This window comes from Paralichthys olivaceus, chromosome 20, assembly GCF_024713975.1.
Source record: "Paralichthys olivaceus isolate ysfri-2021 chromosome 20, ASM2471397v2, whole genome shotgun sequence".
In the NCBI taxonomy this organism is placed as follows: Eukaryota; Metazoa; Chordata; class Actinopteri; order Pleuronectiformes; family Paralichthyidae; genus Paralichthys; species Paralichthys olivaceus.
Window position 1 is genome coordinate 1,013,899 of NC_091112.1, and position 26,940 is coordinate 1,040,838.

Here is a 26,940-nt window from a genome sequence, read left to right on the forward strand (position 1 = left end):
GGGATTTTTTGTTTTAGGTTTTCAGACGACGATGTAAAAGCTTCCATCAAGTGACCGAGTCTGTGGAGAAGAAGAAAGTCTGAGATGAACGTTTGTCGTTCACGGAACAGAAACAAACCGTAAAAGAAGCTCGGAGCTAAATGAATAAACTATTCAGTGATGACGATAACGACCACGTGAAGGTTTGAGTTAAAGCTAAAAACGTGACGAAGAGACAAAGAACCCAAAATCTACTCAGGTCACGTTTGAGTCCGAGTGAAGAGTCGAGCCAAACGTGAGGAAACTCTCTGGAGGCGTTCCTGAGATGTTGCGTTCACAACGACAAACGAAAACAGACGAAACGGAGAAGAACCCCGAGAATTCAAGACAACACGTCACCATGTTAGTTAACAAGAAGCTCTCGACTCTGCACTGCCCTCTGGTGGACGCATCGAGGTAAAGTTAAAACTATCTTCTCACCACTTCACCATGAAAATCTGCTGTAGAACTTTTGATCAATAATCAATGAACACGTGATTTGATTTATTGATTTGTGCAGAGGGGCGTTCATGTGACACCTTCACTGTACCTGCACGCGCTCATGCGTGTGCGTGAGAGAGAGAGCGACATTGACAATGACTGGAGGAAACAGGAGTGTGTGAGAGAGAGAGAGAGAGAGAGAGAGAGAGAGAGAGAGAGAGAGGGAGGGAGGAAGCAGCGCGGATGACACGCACACACACACCCTCCGTGTTTCTCACATACGGAGGACAGGAGGACAGAGGAGGAGAAGAGACAGCGGAGAGGAGGAGAAGAAGAAGAGGAGGAGAGAGGGAAGAAAGAGAAAGAGAGAGATGCCCGCTGGACGGATGGATTTTAATTTCCCTGAGCTGAACGAGCCGCTGTAAAACAACATGGGCTGCATTGGATCCCGGACGATCAGTAAGGACGCGCCGCTTTTATTCTGCCATGCGCACGGATGGATGGATGGATGGATGGATGGATGGATGGATGGATGGATGGATGGAGGGGTGGATGGATGGATGGATGGAGGGGTGGTTAAAAGATGGAGGGATAGGTTGGTGTGTGTTGTTCAATGAGAGGATGAGATCAGAGATGAAACCAGGTTCCTGTCACACTTTCATCACCTGCAGAGTTGCAGCGCGTCAGAGCCGGTTTGTGCCGTTCGGGTCTTTTTCCGTGTGTCTGTGTGTGTGTGTGTGTGTGTGTGTGTGCATGCGCGTGCGTGTGCCCAAAGTGTACGATAGGGGTTACTATGTCTCAGCGTGTGCGCGAGCGAGCGTGCGTGTCGGAGGGGAGAGGCGGGACAGACAGGCAGGAGGACAGGAGGGATGTGAGAGGAATGAGATGCGAGAGAGAGAGAGAGGGAGAGAAAGAGAGACAGAGAGAGGGAGAGACAGAGTGAGGGAGAGAGAAAGAGAGAGTGAGAGGGGAAGAGGGAGAGAGAGAGAGAGAAAGAGTGAGAGGGGAAGAGGGAGAAAGAGAGAGAGAGAAAGAGAAAGAGAGAGAGAGAGAGAGAGAGAGAGAGGGGAAGAGGGAGAAAGAGAGAGAGAGAAAGAGAGAGAGAGAGAGAGAGGAAGAGGGAGAAAGAGAGAGAAAGAGAGAGAGAGAGAGAGAGAGACCTCAGCCTTGACACAACACTAAGGTCATTTCATTCTGGGTGTCTGAGAAAACCCCCCTCTCATCCTCTCCTCAATCCTTCTTTCCCCCATCCTCCCTCTCTTCTCCTCCCATCATCCATCTCCTCCCTCACCTCTTGTCTCCCACTACTGTGCGTCATGCAGCGACGTAATAAACTCCCCCCACACACACACACACACACACACACACACACACACACACACACACACACACACCTGTGCTTTGATCCAGGTGAAATGTCATGACTGACAGCTGAGGCTGACTTGTGATTGGTCGAGCTTGACGCGACAATCGTGACATCACAGACTCGAGTGACGTAGAAAAGCTCAACATGGAGACGTGTCTACTGGTTAAAATAAGATGAAGAAGAAGTACACGAACATAAGAAGTATGAGAAGTATACGAACATAAGAAGTATACGAACATAAGAAGTATGAGAAGTATACGAACATAAAAACATAAGAAGTACACGAACATAAGAAGTATGAGAAGTATACGAACATAAGAAGTATGAGAAGTATACGAACATAAAAACATAAGAAGTACACGAACATAAGAAGTACACGAACATAAAAAGTATACGAACATAAGAAGTACACGAACATAAGAACATAAGAAGTATACGAACATAAGAAGTATGAGAAGTATACGAACATAAGAAGTATGAGAAGTATACGAACATGAGAAGTACACGAACATGAGAAGTATACGAACATGAGAAGTATGAGAAGTATACGAACATAAGAACATAAGAAGTACACGAACATAAGAAGTATACGAACATAAGAAGTATAAGAAGTACATGAACATAAGAAGTACATAAACATAAGAAGTACACGAACATGAGAAGTATAAGAAGTACACGAACATGAGAAGCGAGCAGCACAGTCTCTGTTTCAGTGTGGACGTTTTTCTTCTGGAATGAAATCAGGTACTTCTGGTTTTTCTTTATAAGTTAAATAAAACATTGTCTATAACTTTTAAAAGTTGCATCTCTGAGCGACAGTGAGCAGCTACAGTAACAACCCCCCCCCCCCCCCCCCACACACACACACACACACATGTACACACACTATCTCCACACTGTGTGTTCCCTTCTTCACATTTTAGTTCGACTTCAGCTCTAAAACCTCAAATTACTTTTGCAAGAGTGGAACAAAATGTTCTCACTTTTGATAAAACGTCCTGAAGCTCAAGGTCTGAACCAAGATCGAGAAACGAGATCGAGAATCGAGAAACGAGAGCGTCACGTTCGTACAGAGGACCGCTCTGTGGGTCGCTCTGTGGGTCGCTCCTCATCTGTGTGTTTGTGTATCGTCACTGTCCATTGAGAGAAGAGTGCAGCTGGTGTGTTCTCATGTTATGTACACACACACACACACACACACACACACACACACACACACACACACACACACACACACACACGATCACCTCCCTCATCAGCTCCTTTATGAAAACAAATGGAGGCTGCAGTGTGTGAGGGATTTAAATAAATAAAGGGACAACTTGACCTTTGATTGTCATTGAGCGAGGCGGACGGATGGCGAGGGAGCGGGGGGGATGTGGCGAGGGGGGGAGGGGGGGTGGTGGAGGTTGGTGAGGAATAAGGAGGCTGTGGAGGAGGCAGAGCAGGAGCTCGTCGTGAGAGGACATGTCATGTTTCATAAGTGGGTGTGTTTCCCTTTGTCTTATCTCCTCTCTCTCTCTCTCTCTCTCTCCACTGATGTGATGGACACTCTATCTCACTCTGTCGGTCATTTTTAAGGGGAAACATGTCGTCCAGACGCTCGACTGACGGTTCAGGTTCTCTTTGGAATCCGGATTGAAATCAGTCGATAGTTCAACAACACGCTGACACCGGCTCAGGGTTCAGAGTGTGAATAATAGTTCGCACAGGAACTGTTGAGGATGATCTCATGTTTCAGGCGGCGTGCAGCTCGAGCTCTAACGTCAGAGACAAACCTCTGCAGCGGCGACTGAATGAGGCCGGAGATGGACTGAAGATCACCATGAGCCAGTAAAGCCCCTCTGGACTCGAACGCCTCTGAAAATCAGATCGAAGGGTTGAACCCCGGCTTCTAGTGACGGACAGATCACCGCAAACAGACCAGGGAGCTCGTTAAATCGGTCAGAGCGATCGGAACGACCGCCCCCCCCCTCCCTCCTCGATTCAACACATCGCCTGCAGCAATGTTTCCTGCTGCCTTTTCTTGTGGAGAACATCTATTCTTACACAGTATTAGGCCTGAGTTAGAGCGGCTGCTGCTAAAAATAGAAGCAGGGTAAAAGAGGGAGGTCAATGAGCGATGGAGGGAGGTGGGAGGAGGGAAAATGTTACAGTAAATATCGGTCAACAGCTCTCTCTCTCTCTCTCCTTCTGTTTCTCCCTCTCTCGCTCACATCTCACCCTCCTCTCTGGTGACCTGTGGAAAAGAACGAATACATTCAGCGCCGTAGTTTTCCGTTGCCTCGGTGATTCAGCAGAATCCTCGTGGATCAGGGTTTCAAAGCCGCGTCCCCTCAGCTGTGTGTTTCCAGAGGAGAGCCATTTAACCAGAGCACCAGCGCCCGCCACCACACTCCATCATCCTCCAGTTACAGGGAAGCTGATGTACAATCACTTAGAGGCAGTCGCACAGGAAGGCTTTCAGGAAGTGAGCAGCCTCAGCACCTCCACACCTTCCTCCTTCTGCCGTCGTCCAACGCCGACGGAGGAGAGGCAATCTTCTGCCTCCGTCTGTGAATCGTCAGTAAACTCGGTGAGTGAGAGACGCTCGCAGCAGATTTCAGACCTCTTCAGCTGGAAAACCAAATCTGTACTGCAATGCAGCAGAGTCTAGACTGTGCCTAAATATATCCGTTCAACAGCGAAACCTCTCAGGAGTTCGATAAATCAGCCAAACGTACAGACTCAACGCGGTTCCGTGTCATTTCTGTGACACAGTTACACCGTTAAACGCTGATTTCGGGCTTGAGAGGGAACAGTCACTGCAAACGTTTCACAGACAGGTGATGGAGGATCGAGGGCCGCTTCTCCGAACCCAAACCACTCCCACCCCCAGGAAACATGGCGGCGGGGAGCCGTGTGAGGGGGTTTCTCTTTACAAGCTGATCACATGACTCAAAGTGATTCTGATAATTGTTGTTGCTGTGGATCAGCCGCTCTCAGCCCCCCCCCCCCCTCCAGGAGTCTGTTGCAGCTTTCTTTGCTCATGTGTCATCCCTCCATCAATTTTCATGGAAATCGATTCAGCAGCTTTTGTGTAAATCTGCAGACAAACAAACAAGATTATTTACGACCTGGAGGAATTTCCAACTGTCTTGTTTTAACCGAGAGCCTGTGACAGCTGACCGTCTGACTCCGTGTTGTCAAATGACCAGTAAAGTAAATGGTCTGTGTTGATATCGGTGATTTTAACCTGAACCTTTCGCTCCATCGGCCGTCATCACGGAGCTCTGGGAGGCCGAGCTCTGTTTCCGGCAGATCTCCGTCCACATCCAGCCCAGCGGCTGACAAACACGGCTCAGCAGCAGCACGGAGGTCGTTTGAGGCTGCTCGTCTTCCTCACCGCCGCTGCTGCTGCTGCTCTTGTTCGCGCTGACGTAGTGAAGTGCAGCTGCAGTCGGACGCTGCAAATCAGGGCATCAGCTGTTGGTCACCGTCACGAGGAGACATCAAGTCATGTTGTTACAAAAGTGCCTCTGATCATAAAACCTACAGTAACGACAGCACATGGTCAGAGTGAGGCTCTGTGTGTGTGTGTGTGTGTGTGACGTTAACGGTAAAGTTAGAAACGAGCTGGTAAATCATCTCTATCGCGCCCTGGTGGCTGGCTGCAGTATAGGTCATGAACCCAGTCGGAGTGTAAGAAGAACTTGGTTCTTCCAGTGGCTGAAATGTCGACAATGAATGCAGCTTTAAGTCTCCCGATGTAAATACAGCTCGTTTTAGATGTTTCTAAATTCAATTCAAACAGACGGAAGATTAGCTCAACGCAAACTTCACAAGTGGCTTCCTGCTATCGGCCACGACAGCGTGAGTCAGCGCCTGAAAGCGCGAGAGCCGGAAACCTCGGGGGTTTGAGGCCGAGCGAGACTCCAAACACACGGCAACACGTTTCCAGCCGTCTCCACCGTCGGCACTTCGGCCGCTTGTGCTTCTGTCTCGTCTACTTCAGAGTTTAAAGAAGAAAGTCACGATGAACTCTCGTCTCTCGTTAATAAGGTTGCATCGTTTGTGTGTCTTCGTGGACGTACAGGCAGCGTAAAACGAGCCTTTGGCGTGAAGAGTCATTTATTTGGATGATTCAGCTTTTTGCTACGATTGCATGAGAATATAAAAAGATTAAATCATGAATATTTTGTTCACATTTCGACCCTGAAGCTCTTAATTAACAGATTTCCTGCCGCTGCACGGTCATTATCCAGCAGTGAACGGCTCAGTGAGCAGAAACACTGCAGAGCTACTGAGGTTAGCCGCTCACACTTTACATTCGCGTCATGATGAATAGATTTAAAAAGCCTCCACATCATGTGCTGCAAACGTTTCCCAAACTTTCACTATCGTCTGTCTCACGTGTAAAATATCCGTGTTACAGATTTACTCTGTGTTTGTCAGTGTGAGATGTAAACGTGATCCATCGCTCCGAACGCGTGGTCACGTTTTGGCCTCTGAGTTTCATTTGGCAGGAAACGGCGACAGAGCGAGACGTTCTGCGAGCGAGGCACAGACTCACAGTTTGGCAGAAAGCGGCTCGATTTCCACTAAAACAAACACAGGCTGGATAATGCGAGTCACATCCGACGTGACACGCTGGCCTGTGCAGTCGTCTGTGAATGCAACTGGATCAGAGCGGAGCCGGGCTGGTTTTATTTTTAACCAAAATCAATTCAGGCCAGTAATGGAAAAAGAAGGTGACGCCTCCTTCGGGCTCGTCTTTTCTGACTCTCTCGTTTTTTCTTCTTTCCTCCCAGTTTTTCGTCCTTAAATTTGCATCACAGTGGTTCTGTGGACACGTTGCAGCTCCAGGTTCTCAACGTGAAGCCTGGAGCTGCAACGCCAGATGAATTTTAGATGTGACACGCAGCTTGGAAAGCGACTAAAAGCTGAACCATGCAAACTCACGATCGTCCGAATGGCAGTGTGAGGTTACTGCTCCCAGTGTCAGTGCTTCCTGTGAGGTGAAGCGAGTGAACCGCACACAGCTGCTGGTCTGAGCCGCTTTGTGCAAATAAAGACTCGCAGCCGGGATTTAAATTGAGAATAATTTCATTCAATTACGTTTCTCATTTACTTTCGATCCAGCTTTTATACACGGTGGCTTCAAAGTGCACAGAACCAATTTTGTCAGATTGAGCTTTATCGATAGCAGGTATCACTCGTTCCACCAGAAGTTAATGCTGTTGTGTCTTTATTTAATCTGCCTTTGAGTTGTTGTGTTGTGTTGTTGTGGTTTGTCACTTCAGGGCCACTGGAATCTGAATCTGTAAATATGAGAATTCACAGGATTTATACAAATAAACACAGTGAGACTCTGTGCACACATTTAGAGGACGGGGACTCAGTTTTCACTCTGTTGCAGGCGTCAGCAGGTAAAACTGTCCTCTGTCTCTCGCTCTGTCTCTCGCTCTGTCTCTCTCTCTCACACACACACATTTCTTAATTAATTAATTGTGTTAACCCAATCACCCTCTCCAAGGTAACAGGATGGCTGCAGTCCGTGCTGGCACACGCTGTCCTTCACCGCTTATCTCAACGAGACATATATACGTACTGAGGCAGGACAGAGCGTCTCTGCTTTTCACTCATTACCTCCGACACAGGGACTCAGTCTGAGACTTTAGAAGATGTTTAATAAACAACACTCATGAACCGTGTTTTCTCTTGGATTCAAGATGGATTCGTTTCTACTCTTCAAAACGTAAAATGATGAAGCCTACGTTCCTTCCGACATCGGAGGATGAGGCCGGTGTAACGATATATTTCAGTGAGTGTTGGTCTGAACACTTCCTGACTTCCCCTCTCTCTAAATCACAGTAAATTACAGTGTGTGTTCATGCTAATGGAGGGATGTGTCACTCAGAGCAACGCTGATGTGTTTTTAATAGTTTCAGAACAACAGTGGAGCCGCACAGCTCGGGGGAATCAGAGGAATCACACTGTCGACATTAGTGTGAACATTGAAATCAGAGTGTAACGTAGTGGATCACGTGTAAGCAGAGAAAAGCAATAGTTTGAGAAATGCTGTCGCCCCCTGGTGGCTGCCTGCAGTATAAGCCATAAACCCACCACCTCTATGTTAGCAGATGGGACAAGTTGTTTCGTGTCACTCTGATGTTTGTTTCTGATATGTTTGGTTTTAACTGATGATATAAAAATGGGCTGAGACTCGTGATTGGTTTGTCAGGTTTACTCCTCGAAACCACGTCTCCACTCCACCATCACTACTACTACGACCACTACTACGACCACTACTACTACCACGACTACTACTACTACTACTACCACTGCTACTCCTCAGACTCCAAATAGCGTGATCGGTGTAAGATGGCAGCGTTTGTATCTAAGATATCTCAGAACCTCATCTTCAGGATGTGGAGATGCGTCGTCCATCTTTATTCACAGTCACTGGTTGGAACCGTCTTGACCATCTGACATAAACATCTCAGCCGTATCAAATCCTAGCGTTCTAATGGAGTTTCACATACAGGTGGCGCTACAGCGCCTCAGTGAATTAGCCATAACTCAGAGGTAAAGGAGACGCTACTCAAACTCCGACAGGATTTCGTTTCCACCGTCACGTTCTGTTAAAACAATACTCGGCTGTTTGCTCTTCTCTATCAGGTGTGTTTGAGGTATCACCTTCCCCAGGAAAGCCCTCCTCCCTCCCTCCCTCCCTCTCTCCCTCCCTCCCTCAGTATTGATCGTCTTACCTCTGCTGACAGGCCGACTGATGGATGCCCCGTGTCGGCTGCAGGATGGCGTGCGCTGCGTGTATGCACATGCGCACGTTCCCAGATGGATCGTGAGATGCGGGCGACGGATACACAGAGTGAGGCGATCGGTCAATAATTTGATTGACAGGCAGCCGTGAGCATCTCTGACCTGAAGGGCAGAGAAAGAGAAGGTGGGGGTGTCTCGGTCAGGGGCGTAGCAACATGGTCGGCGAATCAGGCATTTGTCTGGGGCCACGAGCTGAGAGGGGCCCCTTGAGAATGAGTGGTTACATTAGTCCAAAGCAACAAGAACTTTGTGAGAACCTCCTCAAAACAAAAGTTCCTATCAAACCAAATTCTCTTGAATCCCATGAATTGAAAAACAAGAACAGAACAGATCTGCTGCAGCCTCCACTCCTCTGGTTTCAGTCTTTCCACCAGTTTTTGGAACCTGCCGACAGGGATTTGCCCCCGAGAGCATTAGTGAAGTCCGGCCCTGGTGCCGGGTCACGAGGTCTGGCTTACAGTCGACGGTTCCTCCCAGAGGTCGGGAGTCTGTGGCTGGACGGTCGACGTGTTTCTTTACAGATCTGGTTTTGTCTCGTTGCAACAGAAAGGAAAGTAGAGAATCAGATACACGTCTCGTCGTGTCTTCTGCTGTGTAATTAATCCACGAGGGGAAACAGTCTTTGTTTAAAGACAGGAACACCCAGAAATGCTCGGCCGTCAGCGTGGACTCTGAGACCTCTTAAGCTGCTTGACTGGATAAAGCTTTACTGTTTTTTGGGGAGTTTAAGAAACAGAATTAAGAGTTTGTCTGGAGGAAGAAGGCTGAACAGCAGGCGGACACGTCAATGTGCAAAGATGAATTTACTGTAACTACACTTTCTCCTCTGGGTGGTAAATGTCACACAGGGAAAGATCCAATCAGACTCTAGTCGTCTCCCCGGAAGCAAACTGCTTCGTATTCGTGTGTTTCTCGGTCTGACTGAGAATCTCACGCTGAAAAACATTAGCAGCGCAGCGTGAGCCCCAACACAGCAGTGATCCACACGAGCTTCAAGAACCAGTCCAACTGTAAAAACAAGGCGTCTGTCAGTGTGAAGACGAAGCTGGAGATTAAAAACTGTGTTCCACTCTGTTGTTGGTCAAAGCTTCATGGGAGTTTCACGTTCTCCTTCAGATGGAGGTCAGAAAAAAACCTGGCTCAGGTTCAGCTCCATGAAAAGTTCATCAGGGAATGTGGCTCAATAAAAATCCTTCCAAGGACCAAAACCTGAAGTAAAGATCTGCTCAGCTGCGAGTTTATGTGTTAGCAAAGTGTGAACGCTGCGTTTCTATTGTTTCATCTCGGTTTCCAGAGAGACTGAAAACCTTTGTGTTTATGATGCAGATTATTAAAGAGTCTGAGCACAACGAAAAACCCAAGTGTCCTTTTAGAAGCAGATGAAATAATAAAGTCACGGAGAAGAGAAAGAACCGTGTTTTCTTTACATCATAAGGGAACAAACAGAAACCTCCAGAGGCTCGAGGGAATCTGGGGTGGCGACCGCACGCACACGCACACGCACGCACACACACACACACACAGTCAGTCAGTCAGAAGAATTCACAAATGGATGGAAGGGCGAAGGTATTACCCCAACAAGCCGCGGTGAGCAGGGCTCCCTTAGTGTTTGGTGTCGGTTCAGAGCGCTCGCCACTGAAGCGGAGGTGAGTCAGACCCACGACTTCACTTCAGATCACAGTCACAGTCCGTGTGTCTCCTCACACACTCACAGAGAAACACACACACACACACACACACACACACACACTAAAGGAGCACGCAGACTCACATGGGAACACACACCCAGAGCCCCGAGCGATGGCAGCAGACAGGCCAGGGTCTGCCAGAGAGAGATGTCAGGAGCTATTGTTGCAGCATCACCACCGTGTCATCCCTCCTTAGAGACTGAGTGTGTGTCTGTGTGTACATGTGCAGGTGTGTGTGTGTAACTGTGTGTGTGTGTAACTGTGTGTGTGTGTGTAGCTGTGTGCAGCATGTTGTGGGTGATGGCTTGTTTGTGGCAGCTTCTTCTTCTCTGCCTGGTTGATCACCTTTAAGTTCCTCCTATTTTCTCCTCTCTCTGCCCTCCCTCCATCGACTCCTCTTCCTCACCCCTCCATCGACTCCTCTTCCTCACCCCTCCATCACCTCCTCTTCCTCACCCCTCCATCGACTCCTCTTCCTCACCCCTCCTCTTCCTCTTCTTATTCTTTATACTCTATATATTCTTTTTTTTTCTTTCTGAGCAATCATCCCTCTCTAATCTCCCCCACTCTTCTTCTCATCCCTCCCCTGTTCAGTTCCGTCCTCCCCCCTCTCTCCCCCCCACCTGTGTCCCTGTGGTGCAGTAGCAGCTTTATTTGTCCTTATGGAGGCAGCACTTAAATGCAACACATTTTCTAACACGAATCCACCCTTTCAATCGCTCCCTCTCTTCCTCCCCCGGGGCTTCTCACCAGTCTCTCCTGCTGTTCTTTTTCCTTTTCTTTCCCAAGTAGATTTTTCTCCCGAGTGACGGCCCGGACCTCATCAACATGGATTATATAGATCAGTGAATCAAGGAGTGGTCTCAGTTGTATCTGATCAACTATGTTTATGTTATCTGACGTCATCAGCTGGAAAACTTAATCAACAAATAAATTGATCCATGGTTGGACGACAGGTTCAGGGTTGAGTCAGGTGGTTTTTTCCACCATCCATCATCTGTATTTTGAGATTGTCCAGGTCAGGTTCTTGGTTCTCAGTATTATCTGAGCAGAGTGACCTCCCTTTTTTTCCGACGGCAGAATATTACTGGAGTAAAAAAGCTGAATGAGCAGTAAGTGAAGATGTGACGCTGCAGCTCGTCTCCACGTTTAACGCAGATAAAAAATGATGTGTTCCGACACAAATATCTCTCCTGGTGCAGCTTTGAAGACAGATTAAATAAAGCAGCGCAAATCTCCCTCACTGAAAAAAACAGAAAATAAAGAAAACATAAATACTTTGCCAGAACTGTCGAGCAGAGTGACTGAGGTATAAAAAAGCTCTCATTGGCTAAATGAAGCGTGCAGCTCCAGCAGGCCATTTGGCAGCCGACGCTCCTCCGTCAGACTTTGATGTCTCAGATTCATTTCCCTCAGACCTTCTGCTCCGTCGCCAAACAGATTAGACCGAGCGGCACCGACGTCTGCACCGACGACCGCCTCGTAATCTCTGGACCACAGAAGAACAGCCCGAGGAAAGTGTAGCAGAGGCTTTTTAAGGACAGCGGCGGGCGAAGGGAAAACCTGATGTTTCTCATGGCTGGAAAACACGACTGAGAATTAACCTGCAGCATTTCACACACAACTCAGGTGCAAGAAAGAAAGAATCAGAATCTTTTAACGTTCGTTTGGAGACAAAATCTGAGTCAGTTTGTTATTTCGACTTATTTCCATTTTGCTAATAACGAACTAATGTAAATATTAAAATACAATTAGTTTCATGAGAAAACTATCAGCTAATTATAACAGAACTGAAAACCACAATCAATCAGTTTGAGGATAAGATTCAAGAGACTCGGAACATCAGGTGTGAACGGCTCCTCCGACCAGAAGAGGAGTTCTGGGTCTGTTTGGACCAATCACAGGAAGTAGAGACACATTAAACCATAGAAGAAGAAGAAGAGGAAGCAGCTGAAGTCTTCACCTTCGATAATGTTTGAACCACGAGGACGTTCAACGAGTACTGTAGTCAGACGCCGTCTACAAACCAATCAGAGTCAAGTAAAGGTAGACGACGCCCACGCAGGCGACGAGTCCCTAAATCACAACATGAAACCGAAACAAGACGAAACTTGAACAAACATGAAACAGTTGAGTAGAGTTTAAATGACATGACTACAAATGACACACAAACAGGAGCTTCCCTTCAGACTCGGCCGCAGAGACGTGCACCAACAGAAATGACATTTTCCTCAAAGGTCAGTATCCTCACACATACTGTACCGAGACCTCCGAGGCTCCGAGCCGCGTGATTCACAGTCTGACCAGCAGGAATTACACTGCAGCTTCACAAAACACTCTTTAATTCACACTCGAACTCTGATGCAGATTCATTACCGAGTACAGCTCATGGAACAGTGTGAGCATCCTTCACATCGGTGTTTTCCTCAAACCGAGCACACGAACGTGGAAAGAATCCTGAGATAAAGAGGATTTAGATAAATTAGAATTCAGTCAGAAGACAATTAGTCTTCGACAATCTGATGATGGTTAACCACAAACCGCTGAAGTCTAAAAAGGAACCTAATCGATAGAAATGTGTTGTAATGACTCAAAAGCAGAATATTTGGAGCCGTAGCTGTGAAAGAACTTTGATTTACAAAAGTATTTAATGAGAAAAATGACAAATACGTACATTTCTGAAAATACAAATTGCTTCATATGTGAAATTCAGTTTCACCTGTTTCCCTCTTCACATGTTCTCATCCACCGCTCCTCGTCCATCTCTTATCCTTCAAGCTTTTTGGTTTACCCAGCAGCCCTTGCTGCTCTCTCCTCGACATGCCGTCTGCCCCGCGGTTCTGAGCTTCGATCAGTCTCTTGGTTTTGTTCCTCCCCTCGTTTCTTTTTCAATACCCCGCCTGCTGTCTCTTCTTCAGCTTGCCTCTTTCTCTCACTCACCCTCTCCTTCCTCCCCCGTGGCTCCGGCAAGGAGCTCCATCAACTCCAGAGGTCTATGGTGTGTGTGTGTGTGCGTGCGTGAGACTTTGTATGTGCCTCCATGCGTGTGGTTGTGTTGTGTGCAGTAAATGGCCTCCAGGATCCCCTGGGTGGCATTTCAGATGTACTCACAGAGAGAGCAGAGTCATGACTAAGACTGCATGGCTTTCATTAACGGAGAGAGAGCGAGAGAGGGGGGGGGGGGAGGGGGAGAGAGAGAGAGAGAGAGAGCATGTCTGATAAAGTTGAATAAGTCTGAATATTGTAGAAGTCTTGTCCTTCGCCCAAATGAGTGAAGCCAGGCCTGAATAATGAGACGTGTCTGTGTTGAGTGTGTGAATCAACGACTGTGAATGAAGATGGATGATAAAGCGTCTCGACTTTATCTCCAACATCTGAATCAGATCGTGTTGTGTAGCGTCACAAATGTTTGGATTTGAAACAATTCATAGTATTTTTTTTATCAGTTCCACTCGCTGACTGCAAATAAAGATGGACGACATGTGACGTAGTTTGGAGCCGTGTCGTCGAGATTCACCGAGAAATCACAAACGACAGCTGGAAGTAAAAATAATCATTATTATCATTATGACTGAGGTTTTTCTTCTACTGAGCCAAAACTGTAGCGCAGCTGATATAAAGGCTCAGAATGAGAGCGAGTTAAAAGTGAATTAAAATCATATTTGACTGAATTTCTGTTCCTCTGGGTGAACAAATGTTTCCCTTTTCTCTCCGCCTGTGATAATGAATTTCTCTGTTATCGCTAACTGGCGACTTTTGAGAAGAAGCTCTTTGATTCAGCGGGACCGAAACCAGAACCTGACGTTTCCTGAACCATTTCTCTGAAGCTGCACCCAGGAGGAGAATATCACGAGCGAGTGATCAGGGATAAGAGGAGATACTTTCATTAGCAGTTTTTAAAACCAAAGAATTTAAGAGAAACGAAGTGATTATCTTCTCTTCTTTACAAATTAAAATGATTTTCCTTCAACATGAGCGTCTCGGTTCAGAGCTGTCGTTTCCTGTCCCTTGAGATTTAGTCCAACGCCCCCGAACTGAATCTCCCACCTCCGAACAGTGACCCCTCCTCCCACCTCCTCCGCCCTTTACCCACAAGGATTTATCGATATAGATCTGGATGGAAAGCTCCAGTCTCCATCGAGGGCAGTGTAAAGGCGGAGGTATTTTTAGGCGCCGTCGATCGGCTGCGCTCCCTTCAGCCAGGAGAGGGTCGGGTCGGGGGAGGTGGCGGTGGAGCCGGCGGAGAACACGAGATCAATGCAGACGTCATCACCGTGGACGTCGGGGCCATATGCTCGGAATACAATACGTAGGAAATATCGGCTATTAGTGTGAAGGCGACTGATAAGTGAGTCTGAGGCTGCGTTATTGATTCCAGCTGTTAAATCCACTTCATCAGCCGTTCAAAGATGAAAGAGAGGTGACGGGGAGGATCTTTAAGCTTCAGACGAAGAACTGATGAAAACCTCAAGATCCTCCCTGCTTCAAATAATCTCGATGTTCGACAACTTTTCAACACAAGCGCCCTCGTCTTGACTTCTGTAATACGTAGCCGAAGTTACACAAATTCCACAGCTCTTGACTTTGAGGATGTCAGAGTCTCCTGCAGTGTGTGTGTGTTTTATCTCAAATCTTACCACCAGATATAAGAGATGTAGGTTATAATTTGTGTTAACGAGGGGGAAGCCTCTCCTTTCATCGCCACTTAAATCTAATATCCTTCAACATCCCGGGCCTCGCTGACTCATCAGGTCGTGCCCCCCCCAATGTGCCAACGCATGGCGTAGATAATTAATCTAATTTTAGCGGCGGCTCCGAGTGTTATTCTGGACGGAGATTTCATTTTCACTCATGTTAATGCTGCGATGAAAGACGATGAGTCCGAGAAGGATTCAATTGATTCTTTATGATCCACGTGTTCTCACCAAGTGCAGCTTTTATGACTCGTAGCAAAAATGAGTTCATCAGCTCCAGCGAGGAGTTTGTTTGTTATTCAGGTGATTGATTGATTGATTGATGCTAAAATGACGAGACAGATTATCACGGAACTTGGTGGTGATGTGTCAGGGAATCTGGGATCGTGTGCAATTTGGTTTAGTGAAGTTTAAATACGGTTTTATAAGAGGACTGTTGGGCCTCGGCGGGGGTATGAACTCTGGAAATCCTTTTTTAAAGTAATTAAAGTGTGTGAATGAATAAAAAGCAGCGGTGAGAGAAAAGAGCACGTGGAACAGAAACGATAAATCGATTCGAGGAAATCTGTTGAAGTAATTTGTCAATCAAGACATTCGCTGGTTCGGGCAGTTTCCTAACTTTAATAAACAGAATCATTAATAAAAAATCCATCGATGCGTCAGACGTGTGAAAGGCTCTCTGAGAAACACAAACTGGACTCATTCTTAACAGCCTCATTAACTCCGAGAAAAAGTTTCTGCTTCAAGAATCGGTCCAATGAGAAAATCTATACCCGTGTCTCTTTTGATTCATCCGTCACTCTGCACATCTGTAACAGCAGCGCCGCTGCGTGAGCAGAAAAGCAAAGTCGTGTTTTAAAATCCTCACGAGTACGAGACCTGTCGAGCTTCAGGGATGAATCGTTTGTTTGTGCTTCACGCAGAAAAGAAAATGTTTTCTAATAAAATACAAAAGTAAGGGACGTCGGAAATGACACATCTTACTGAACGGCTAGAAACCAAAGTATATCCACATAACTCCGTCCAAACCTGCAGAGAAGCCTGGCGGCACATTCAGTTTGACCGTGACCGTGTTCGACTGTGCATCACTCAGCAGCGTGAGCCGCCGAGGCCGCGAGTAGACGAGCTGCTGCAACTACAGTCACATGAAAACTGGACGAGCAACGAGGGGAGAAGACTGAAGGAACCGGTTTTACTCACCCAGCTGCCTCCACGACACAACCTGGGACAAGTGGACGACGTAGGATGGACGGACAGACGGGTGGACGGACTTGATGGGAGTTCTGTTCTCTGCGAGTTCACTACCGTCTCTTCTCCAGCCAATCAGAGCCCTCTATGCTGGGAAACAGCCTGAAAGGTGGCGTGGATGAGACCGATGCAGCTGCACAGGTTGTGTGTTGTTGATTCACAGAATCAACGACTCTTAAACTGACGCGTCTCTTTAACCGAGCAGCTGAAGTTGATGTACAAACGTCTCCGGGGCAGGAAACCGCTCAGTGGAGAAAGAAATGAGTCTGAGTGCCGGGTTATAAAACCGTCCGTGAACACAGTGAGTCACCACGAGCCGCGCGGAGGGTTTTCACGACTTCCACTGATGTGAAGGTCAGACTCAAGGTCACGGTGTAATGTGAGGACGGGGTTATTATCCAAATCCTCCGATTCTGTCAGACACTGGAACAGACTCTGATTAACATTTCATCACCACTGAATTATTCACTTATTAACAAATCTCTCTGTTATGATAATAACTGTCAGAATGTCTTCCCCCCCTTCATCACCCGCTCAGAATCATCTCTGGCCTCCATGAGGCAAACTGGCTGTGCCCTCTGTGTGCCAAAGCTTGGCGTGGATAATTAATCTAATTTTAGCTCGGTGTGCGTGTGTGTGTGTGTGTGTGAGTGAAATACTGAGCGGTGTTGAAGGCGACATCAGTCTGACGCTCAGTCTTGTCTCCGTCAGCGTCTCTCCTCCTTCTTCCTGTTTCTCCTGCTGTCTTAACCATTCTAAATTATTTTGTTTTTATGACCGTCAGCGGGCGGAGTTAGGTGTTTTGGGGTTGTGCGTACGTCCGACGGATCCTTTTGAACACGTTGTCCGAAGAAGGCCTTGATAGAGTTTCTCTAAATTTGGTACAAATGTTCAGTTGGAGTCAAAGATGAACTGATTAAAAACTCGGTGGTCGAAGGTCAAAGGTCAACGTGTTTTGGTGTTGAACACATCTTAGGTTTTAGTTGACTTGGGGTCGCGGGCGGCCCGATGAGACTTTGGAGGCACAAAGGTTCGACTGGTTAGATTTGGGTGATCGGGGGTCAGAAGGTCTCGTGTTAGAAAGAAATGCATGTGAGTGAAAGTGCACCGGTTGAGGAGGAACACAACCACAGGTGGTAATTCTCCGCACATGGTTCCATTTTGTACCTGAAGCTACTGAAGTCTTTCACAAATCTGAAATTAATCTTTGTCTCCTTCTCTCTTTGCTTCACCAGCTGTGGATGCGGTTCCGGTAAGGAAAGATGGGGATCAGGTAAAGATGTTATTATCTTTCTTCTTCTTCCTCTTTTTGTTTCTGCTCACCTCAATCTATTTCTCCATTTCGCTGAAAGCCACTGTGACTGAACACAAAAGACAGCGCTGTCCTCAGCTCTCATCTCGGGTCTGAACAGTCTCCAGACAGAGATGGTGTGACACTGTCATTTCATGTCTCCTCAAATCTGTTGGAGGTGAGAAAGAGAGGCACAGCTTCTCACCTGCAGCTGCAGTCACACAGACGGGCCTCGGCCTCGAGACGGGTCGCCCACGTCTGAACTTATAGGAAATAACGTGCGGAGTGTTCATCTCTGTTTAGTTCAGCCTTTTATAGTTATAGCTCCATCCGTAGTGATAGAGCTGAAACACCACATGACCATTCACGTACACTGGACATGTGATGTCTACTCCGGTGTGTTCGTCACAGCAATGTTTGACTTTCAGCTGTAACTTGAGGTTTTTCTCATTTGCTTTCATTTGTGCATCATGAGCCGATTCTTTGTTTTAATCCCAGACACCAGACAGAAAAAGACAAAGAGCAGAGAGAGAGGAGAAGCTGTGGTTGTTCCAGTCTGACAGAGAATCACCGGGGACGTCTGAGAGCTCCACACTTCAGACAGGCAGTGAAATATTAAACATGACTGGGCGTCCTGGTGGTCAAGCAGTTGAGGTGCACACAGTATAACTGCCACTATATCCTCACTGTGATTCACTGCACGTCACGTATCGGTCTCCTGCTTCTGTCCATGTCTGTCTCTAAACCACAAACTGTCCAAACTTTACAACTAATCTGGAAAAATGCTGATTCTGGCGTTATTTTCTCTAAACTTCTAGAATTATAAAACGATATTATAGAACAAACTAGAGGGATGGACGTTAATTTAACGGCTAAAACCCTGAGTACATCTTGACCTTTAGATATATGAAGACATGAATCTTGTCTTACCGGAAGGTCCTGGGTTTGAGTCTTGAGTTCTCGTGTCCTCCCTGAGTATTTACGGGCTCCGGTTTCCTCCCACCGTCCAGATTAATTAGCGACTCTAAACTGGGGAGGTGTTAATAGTCTGCGTGCTCGTATCAGTGCTGTGATGTTTGGCAACTTGTTGAGGATGGAGCCCGTCTCTCCTCCAGACTGAGCAAGGGAAGGAAGAGATGGTGGATGGACGATGAAGAGTGACATCACCGTGGTGCAGACTTTTCATCTGGACGACTGACGAGATGTTTTCTGTCCCTTCACCGATGAACTCGGACTTTTCAACTTGTAAAAAAAACGTCTCGAAAGGAAAGTTTTACTGTTTCGGAAGCTTTTTAAAGAGACGATATTTATTTGAGGAAACAAATGAATCTCACAACACAATTAGAAAACAGGGGGATGAGGATCTACAGGCAGGAAATGTTGGTGTGAGTCTCCAGAGGCTCGTATTAGTCCAACCTTGTTGCAGCTGTGTGTCTGCTGCACTCTCTGAAGGTGTGTGTGTGTGTGTGTGTGTTGATAGTCTCTTACCGAGGCCACAGTGCCGCCCCCCCCCAGGGCTCAGACTATTACTGAGCCATGTATCACTTCTCAGCTGTGGACCCTGGGGAGAGAGAGAGAGAGCAGGAGAAAGAATGAGAGAGAGAGAGAGAGAGGGGAGACAAAAAAACAAAAAACAGAGACATCCATCTTATTGTTTTTCTATCGCTGCTGCTGCTGCTTCCTTTTCTTCAGGGTCGTTTCTCCTCCTGTGCGGAGGCTGGAAGGTCATCGTGCACCGGGAGTTTTATTAGCGTGTAAATATTTTAAAGGTCATTTTGTGCATCGCTGCGATGTAAATAAACGGCTGACAAGCGAGAGCGAGAAGTTAACTATAGAATAAATGCAGTGTGAATGCTGAGGTTCAGAACACACTGCAAGTCTCCTGCAGATGCAGCCATCGTTAAATCTAAAAATCTAGAGGAAGCTGAATATTTCAAAAAGTATCAGCTGCTGTCAAACTCCCATCAGATATTATGTCCGCCCACATTTGAAGATGTGACTATGGGAGCAGTTGGAAGATGATTAACGCAGAAGAAGCTGTGGAAATTTCCCTGTAAGTCAGAATTTGGGTCCAGTGTTGACGTGAGGCGGCCGTGGGATCAGCAGCTGAATTTGTTTTGTGTCTGTGCGGAGCGCTGATCCCTCGGCCGCCTTCAAGTTGTTTACTTCCTCCAACACGACTCCTCTGCGTAATTTAAAGACCTTCAGAGAGAGAGAGAGAGAGGGAGAGAGGGAGGACGGCAGGTGGAGAGGGATTTGATGGAATATAACACAGGAGCTCGGGGAGACGATTCAGCATGGGGGGTCTGAACCAAAGGCAATAAACAAAACACTACAAAGTAAACAGCAAACACAGCGACGGAAGAATAAGAACACATGAGAAAAAGGATGAAAACTAAAACAGAGGATGTGAACACGAGAGAATCTGAGATAAAATGTTGTAGACTCAGATATAAAAATGGTTCTAACTTTTAATTGGTGTTTCCAGCTCTGACAACATAATGAAGAGTCCGCAGGAGGAATCTGCACAAACAATTAGCTTCAACTGACGAATCTGTAGAAAAGTGTTCCATCGATTTTAAATAAACTAGTATTTACAAGTGTGAAGTCTTTTCTCGCGTCGGTCGCTATGTGAATTTATCATCACAGGGAAAAAACTTAAAAAACGCCAGAAGGCGTCCTGATTGGACGCAGAGGTCGCTGAGTGCAGAACGAGTCATCACTCAGTCGAGATCTAGATGTAAAAATACAAAGATGTTGGTAAAATGAACAGATTCAACCCGAAACATGGATTTTCTTAATTTCACGTAAAGACGCATACGACAAACTTACGATCAGTTTGATTTGTCAAACTTTAGTTAGTATCAGGTTTTGCTTAAAAAGGATCAAAGTCAATAAAAACTTTTACATCACAAACTCAAAATCAAAGCGATGAGCTCATGGAGCTGGACACGTTAACCGGTGTCAAGGAAAACATCCCTGTTGCATTAGTGTCAGTGAGAAGCACATTAGCTGAAACATCAGCCCGTTTGTGGTTCCGCTAAAAGTCGGATCAATACCGAGTGCTCCTATCGGATCTCCTCCGAGGATTTACGCCTCAGTCTGACTGAAGGGAAACAAAACCCAAACAGAGCCCGCTGAGATTCATTCTTCCTCAGAACCAGGACAGACCTCTTCGAGCTCCTGAAAGATGAGACCACAAACACATTTACTTAAAAAGCAGCAGATTGCATCAGCGATGTGATCGACATTAATCCTGTATCTGGTTTTCATTGTGCCACGGACAATCTGAACTGAAATATAAAAATGTAAAGACCTGAACCTCACAACTATAACATGCTCTATTTGTAACAACACACACACACACACAAATATACATATTTATACATACAGTACATACTCATATACTTGTATATATATATATATATATATCTGTATGTCGTGAAATGATGTGACAGCCGGCTCCTGTTGTGACAATGACTCTACCGCACATCACAGTAGGAAAGAAGAAAATAACCACAATAGAAAGAATGCGTGTACGTGTATCTGGCCCATTGCATGCTGGGATGGCTTAAGCCTCCTGTGATGCTGAATGAACAGAGACAGAAAATTGAAGGATTGGTAGAAGGCGGTTATTATTGTGTAAACTGTCTGCGTCAGGAAAACGCCTGAAGGCGTGACACCCAGCGGCATAAAGAGCCGACTTAACCAGCGGTGAACACGGTTTAGTGAGCGAGCGTCAGTGTCATCGTGGCTGAATGGATTCTAGCTTCGGCTCGCACAACGCTGCTGCGTCTCACCACCATTCACGGAAATCCACCATTGAGATCAGCTATTGGCCGGTGTGTACTTTGTGGAGTCAAATACAAGATATAACAGCACACACACACACACACACACACACACACACACACGTTACAAAAGATGGTGACGTCTGACTTTTCGTCCTCGTTTGAGACTCAAACATTTAGAGCTCAACATTCTCACTCAGGGGGGGTTTCTGAATCCAAATCCTGAGACCTCTGACGCAAGCTGTGTTAATAACACACACACACACACACACACACACACACCAAGGACACAGATGACGCCGCTATTACCACGTGCATCTTCAACCATTATGAATCACAACTGAAGCCTCCGACACACAAAGCTATTAACTCCGTTATGTGAGCAGCACACTGACCCTGAACCCTGTTGGGTTTCTGAATAATTCAGAGGGTAATATTCAGTTTTCTGCTTCAGAGCACAAACTGATGATGATTTCTGTGCAGAGGTTTTCAGGGTCTCGGACCGGTTCTGACGACTGAATGATCACAGGGTCGTGACTTACATTTCAAGCAATGACTGTAAATAAAGATGGACGACACGTCTCACATTTCTCCGTGTGTAGAACTTAAACTACAATATCTCAGATCTGGACGCTGACATCTTCCAAAGTCTGTGCAGTGTAATGTATCTTTGACTTACTAACATTACTTTTAGATTCTCTTATTAATGATCTACAAGTCATTAATTGATCCATGATAACAGAGACACAAGTCAGAAGTTTTTATAAAGGACGACGTATTGAATTTGTATTCACGTTCTTATAAGTACAAGATAGAGATGTTTGGTCAGCCGAGGTCACAGATGCCTCAAAGTGTCTTTAACACCGAATACATTAACATTTAACTAAACACAGAGTTAACACAGAGCTGTTGTGGAGAGACATAATATCATAAAACATTTAAATCAGGGGGAGACGACTCCTCTGCGCCGCCTCAGACCTCAGCGGTGAAAGATTAATTTGCTCCAGTCCGAACTCCGGCTCCACTGCTCAGCACGTTCATTACTTTGCAGATTAAATAAAGCATCATTCAATTAGTTCAGTTTATGCTGTCAGCTGTGTGAGCGATTAATGTGTGTTCAGTATATTTCACCACAATCTATTTTGACCCAGGTGTGTTCGTCAGTGACTCGGTTTATTCCCCAGATGCTTGTTAATGTGGAAATATTTATATATTTATATTAATATACATATAAACCGAGTCGACCGGTGACTTGGGCTTTTGCTTAATCCCTGTGCCACATCTCAGGGGCTGCTTTGTTGGAGCAGGATTATTTTTATTCCTCATTCACTTGTCATGAAAAATAAACATCTCTGACATGAATATTCCATCGACGCTCCACAGAAAGCAAGGGGGGGGGGGGGCCTGCAGGAGAACAGAATTAATTCTAGCGTTCACTTTCTGCTCGCCCACGGTTTCAATTTGTGAACCGACCCCCGTATTTGACACTGGATGAAAAATGTTAATCAGGGAGGCAGGAAGGCCTTAAACCAGTCTGGGCCACATTCACATTCACTCATGTAGATATGCTCCGTGCCCAGCAGCTGCTGATTAAAGCATGAATAAATACAGACGGACCCAGCTCCATCTTAATGTTTTATCACCACTGGCTCAGGTTTTCTCTTCTTATTCTTTCTCTTATTGCCAAATTCAAATGAGGCTGCCCGTCGTCCACCTGCCCTGTTGTTAGTGCATTTCCATTTTTATTAATATTTGCTTTGTTTGTTTAGACGACCTGCTGTCCCGCACCGTCACCAATCTCACCAGGAATGATACAATAACGAAAAGGCTCCCGACCCGCTCAATTACTTTTTCCCCTCAATCTCCGATCTTGAATGAGTCTCGGTGAAACCGATGATGCGTCTTTACAGCTGCAGCGGACGAGACGCTGCGTGAAATAAAAGTATCCTCAACAACTGCAATAAGAGGAAGGATGAAATACTGCGGACTTGATCGATTCGTGTGATAAACTTGTTGTTGCTGTCGGTCACGTCTCTGCTGATCGACACAGAACTCAACTAAAAGACGAAATCAAAACAAGGCTGTTTTAATGTGAGGGAGCTTTCCTGAAATCACCCTCCTGAGTCTCAGCTCTGTTGGACCCACCTCTGTGGTGACCAGCACCAGCTTGGTGACATTATGAGTTTGGCATTTTACTCTGACACAAAGTTGAGGCCATTTTTTTTGTTCCATCCAAGTCTGTGATCTGTGACTTTGAACTACAAAAGGATAATAACAAGCTCCGAGGGCCAGCGGGACAAAAAAAAAATCCTTCTGACAGCCGAGCATTTCAAATCTCCAGAGCAAACAAAACAAATGTTCCCGTTGCTGTCGGTTGTACATATCCATGACTATGCATGATTATCTGAATATATCTAGATATATATTGTATTCACTGTGAAGAGAATTCAATGTTAAGCTCTTTTGACTTGAGATGATGAGTTGAATGACTCTAACTCATTTAATTTAGTTTTGGGAAAAAAAAAAAAAAAGGCTTATTAACATCTCCTTGACTTCCCAGAATGCATTGCTTGGGAGTTAAAAGCTCACATGCTGTCTTTGACTGAAACTGAATCTTTAACCGGAGAAAATACAAAAGTAAAAAAATCTGTCTCGTACTGATTCAAATTATCATCTAAAGCAAACAAACCCCGTTTTTAAGTCCAATTAACTTAATAGTTTTAGTTTCAACATGACTCTGTAGAAATGTAGCTGTCATGAAGTTACATTAACTAAAGGATTTGAGTTGAACTAAACTCTTAAAAAAGTGAATTTGCTTAAAATAATTACAAACTTTCCTCGACTTGTCTTCTCAAATTCACGTAAGTCAAAACTGAACTAGCTCTTTAAGTTAAATCAGTTTTTTCGCTGCTTGCGTGTGAGTTCACTGAACTGACGGTGCACAGGCTCGTCCATCCATCAGATTTGATGTTGCCCCTAGCAACAGGGTCATCGCTGAACGGTATCCATTGGTTACCTACACATTCGAGGTAAATGGACAAAGAGCGATGTTGCAGCTGGTGACACTCAAACACAGAACTCCTCATTTTTATTTCACCGTATTTCTACGTTTCTCCTCGTCCTCTCCATCTCTCTCTCCACGCCATCACTGTTTTACATTTCACACGTGTCACAGCTCATGCATGTGTCTGCAGGAAACAGTTTACTGGTGTAAATGCACGGTCAGAATTCATTTCTGAGCTTAATGTAGTTCATGTCTCTCAGGTTGATTAAAACATCGACTCCAAAGATCGACTTCCTATTTGAATTTAAGAGCAGTATTTAAAGATTGAAATTACAGACTGTAAATTGAGATGGATGACATGACGGCTGCCAAAAATAAAGCCAAAAGATCTCATTCGCCCCCTGGTGGCTGGCTGCAGTATAGGTCATAAAGCTGGCCTCCTCCATGTTAATAAATGAGACATAGACCACACAAAGGAATCAATGTACATGTCAAATAAACAGGTTCAAGATAGATGGTTTCTGTTATTTCAGCTGGTTCTTATCACACTGATGTTTGTTCAAGAGTTTCTGATCAGTTAAGTTATTTGATGATATAAAAATGGGCGGAGATGTTATGATTGACAGCTGAGACTGATTGGTCGAGAGCACGGACGTCAATACGACGGCTCCACGATCAGCTGTGCACAGACTCTGGCCCCGAATGACATCAACAGCTAAGATGGCGGCGTTTGTATTCGAGATATTTCGGCTTCATGTCTGGATAGTGGGAGGATGTGGAGAAACGTCGTCCATCTTTTATTCACGGTCTGTGATTGAAACACTGAAAACACAACTGGTATGAAGTTCATAACTGGGAGCGAACTGTGAAACTCACACTGAGTTGTGCTGCAGGAGTTTTCTCTGAGCGCGCTGCACAACCACCAAAACACAAAGTGCTGCATTCACCAAGGAAACTGCTGACGCCTTAATGTCCAAACTGTAAATGTTCAAATTGCTGTAATTCCGAGCTGAAGCTTAAGACCATTTTCTATGTTCCCAATCTCCTCTGTGAAATCTCCTCCTCTATATCTTTCTCCCCCCCCCCCCCCGCCCTCCCTCCCCCAGCATGGCCGTGCCGAGTTTTCCTGGGAAGGAATCAACGTAAGTCTCCTTGTTTAAATCTCCTCTTCCTGTCGTTTCTTGTCCCACCCCTCCATCAAACCTGCGCTACCTGAGTTTGAGTGAATAAGTTGACATCCTGCTCGTTTGTCCTGCCACTCCTCCTCCCGTTATCTCTCTCTTCTTCTACTTCTCCCCTCAAACTCTGTCCGTTTCCCCCCCCCCCTCTCGGCCCTCTGCTAATCTACTGTAGTGCCGGCTTCATATAAATACAGAGTCACAGATAACAGGCTGTAATAAGCTTATCTCATCCACAACTCAGGCGTTTGTACGAGTCCCAGTTTTTACTGAGAGCTCCGGACTGCTCAGCACTTTACGAACCCTCAGCAGAATTTATTTGCACCATGTTTATTTTGTTCACCAAATCGAAAAGTGCCTGGAGGCAAAATTATCTCGCGGAGACACGCTTCCTCTCGCTGCAGAGGTCAGGAGAAATGTTGTAGTGAACAGGAGCCTTGTTAAATTGAAGGCAGCACTGATTACTTCTACCAAGCAGGATGTGTTCTCATCGTCATTCCACGATGAGCAGGATTGAGGATCTGGAGGGGAGGGGAATGACCCAGGGAAGTACCCCCCATCACATGTTAGAGAGAATCCAGATAAACGGACATCAACATAACAGGATGGAGCATTAGCCTCGTCAGAGGGACGCTCTCTCTTCTCGTTCATCAACTAGAAAGTTGAGTTCTAATTAGTTATTTGATGACTTCACCACAGATCTCAGAAATTAGATTTTAGCTCCAAATGATGTCAAAAGCAAAAATGTCGGCATCGTCATCTGGGATATTTTTTAAACAAACAGGAGAAAGTGGCGATCATGTCCATCATGACAATGTTATAACAGCTGCAGACTCACTGCTCTGCCACAACACAACGTAACATCAGCGTTACATGCAGAGGGCATGAAGCCGACAGGAGAGCACATGGACGATACTTCACGTGCACATCACAGAGGGAGCAGATCCTCTCACTTTGTCTTCATGCAGTAATTAATGCACCTTAACTCAAAATGTTACATCACACGGAGCACAGATTCCCCCTCGTGTAACAGAGTCCACATGTTTCTCCTTCCATGTCCCACTGTAATTATCTGTTGGGAGAACCTCATTAGGAGCCGGGATCCGTCTCTGGGTTCATTAGTCTGCTGCTCGGTTCGCCATGAGCACTGACGCCAGGAAGTTCAGCAGAGATCACACAAGCGTGAGCACGTTTCAGGCCGGTGTGCCGAGCACTGGCCCAAATCAGATTCTCCCCTTTTCCTGTTTCTGGATTTAAATGAGTTTCCCAAACACTGATCAAGTTTGTTTTCCGGAGAGGATCATCAACGTATGGAATAACGTTAAGGAGTCAACACAGCCAGAAATATCCAACAATTCTAATATTACATCACACTATTGTCCGAGGCTGCATGAACCGATGA

The 26,940-nt window shown here is 45.9% G+C and overlaps 1 protein-coding gene and 1 long non-coding RNA gene across 9 annotated transcripts in view; one reads left to right on the forward strand and one right to left on the reverse strand.

Annotated features, from left to right (window-relative positions):
* Position 1: 1 nt before the first annotated feature.
* On the reverse strand, positions 2–23,289 carry LOC138405902 (uncharacterized). 3 transcript variants are annotated; one of them, XR_011239565.1, is made up of 4 exons: positions 18,496–23,289; positions 8,575–8,746; positions 5,061–5,271; positions 2–60 (listed from the first exon to the last, which is right to left on the reverse strand). It is a non-coding gene; the product is annotated as an uncharacterized lncRNA (long non-coding RNA). The 3 variants fall into 3 exon arrangements; XR_011239566.1 differs by lacking the exon at positions 5,061–5,271; XR_011239564.1 differs by lacking the exon at positions 2–60 and having other exon boundaries at positions 4,148–5,271.
* LOC109640535 (uncharacterized) overlaps positions 674–26,940 on the forward strand; it is a 36,367-nt gene continuing 10,100 nt past the window's right edge. For 2 of the 6 annotated variants that reach the window (XM_069516358.1, XM_069516359.1), the window contains exons 1-4: positions 678–918; positions 17,510–17,547; positions 18,064–18,219; positions 25,467–25,502. In XM_069516358.1, the coding sequence (XP_069372459.1) occupies positions 891–918; positions 17,510–17,547; positions 18,064–18,219; positions 25,467–25,502 (258 nt within the window). In that variant the 5' untranslated portion in view covers positions 678–890. Of the gene's footprint in view, positions 919–17,509; positions 17,548–18,063; positions 18,220–25,466; positions 25,503–26,940 lie in introns of all 6 variants that reach the window. The other 4 variants (XM_069516362.1, XM_069516363.1, XM_069516360.1 and 1 more) reach the window with 3 other exon arrangements.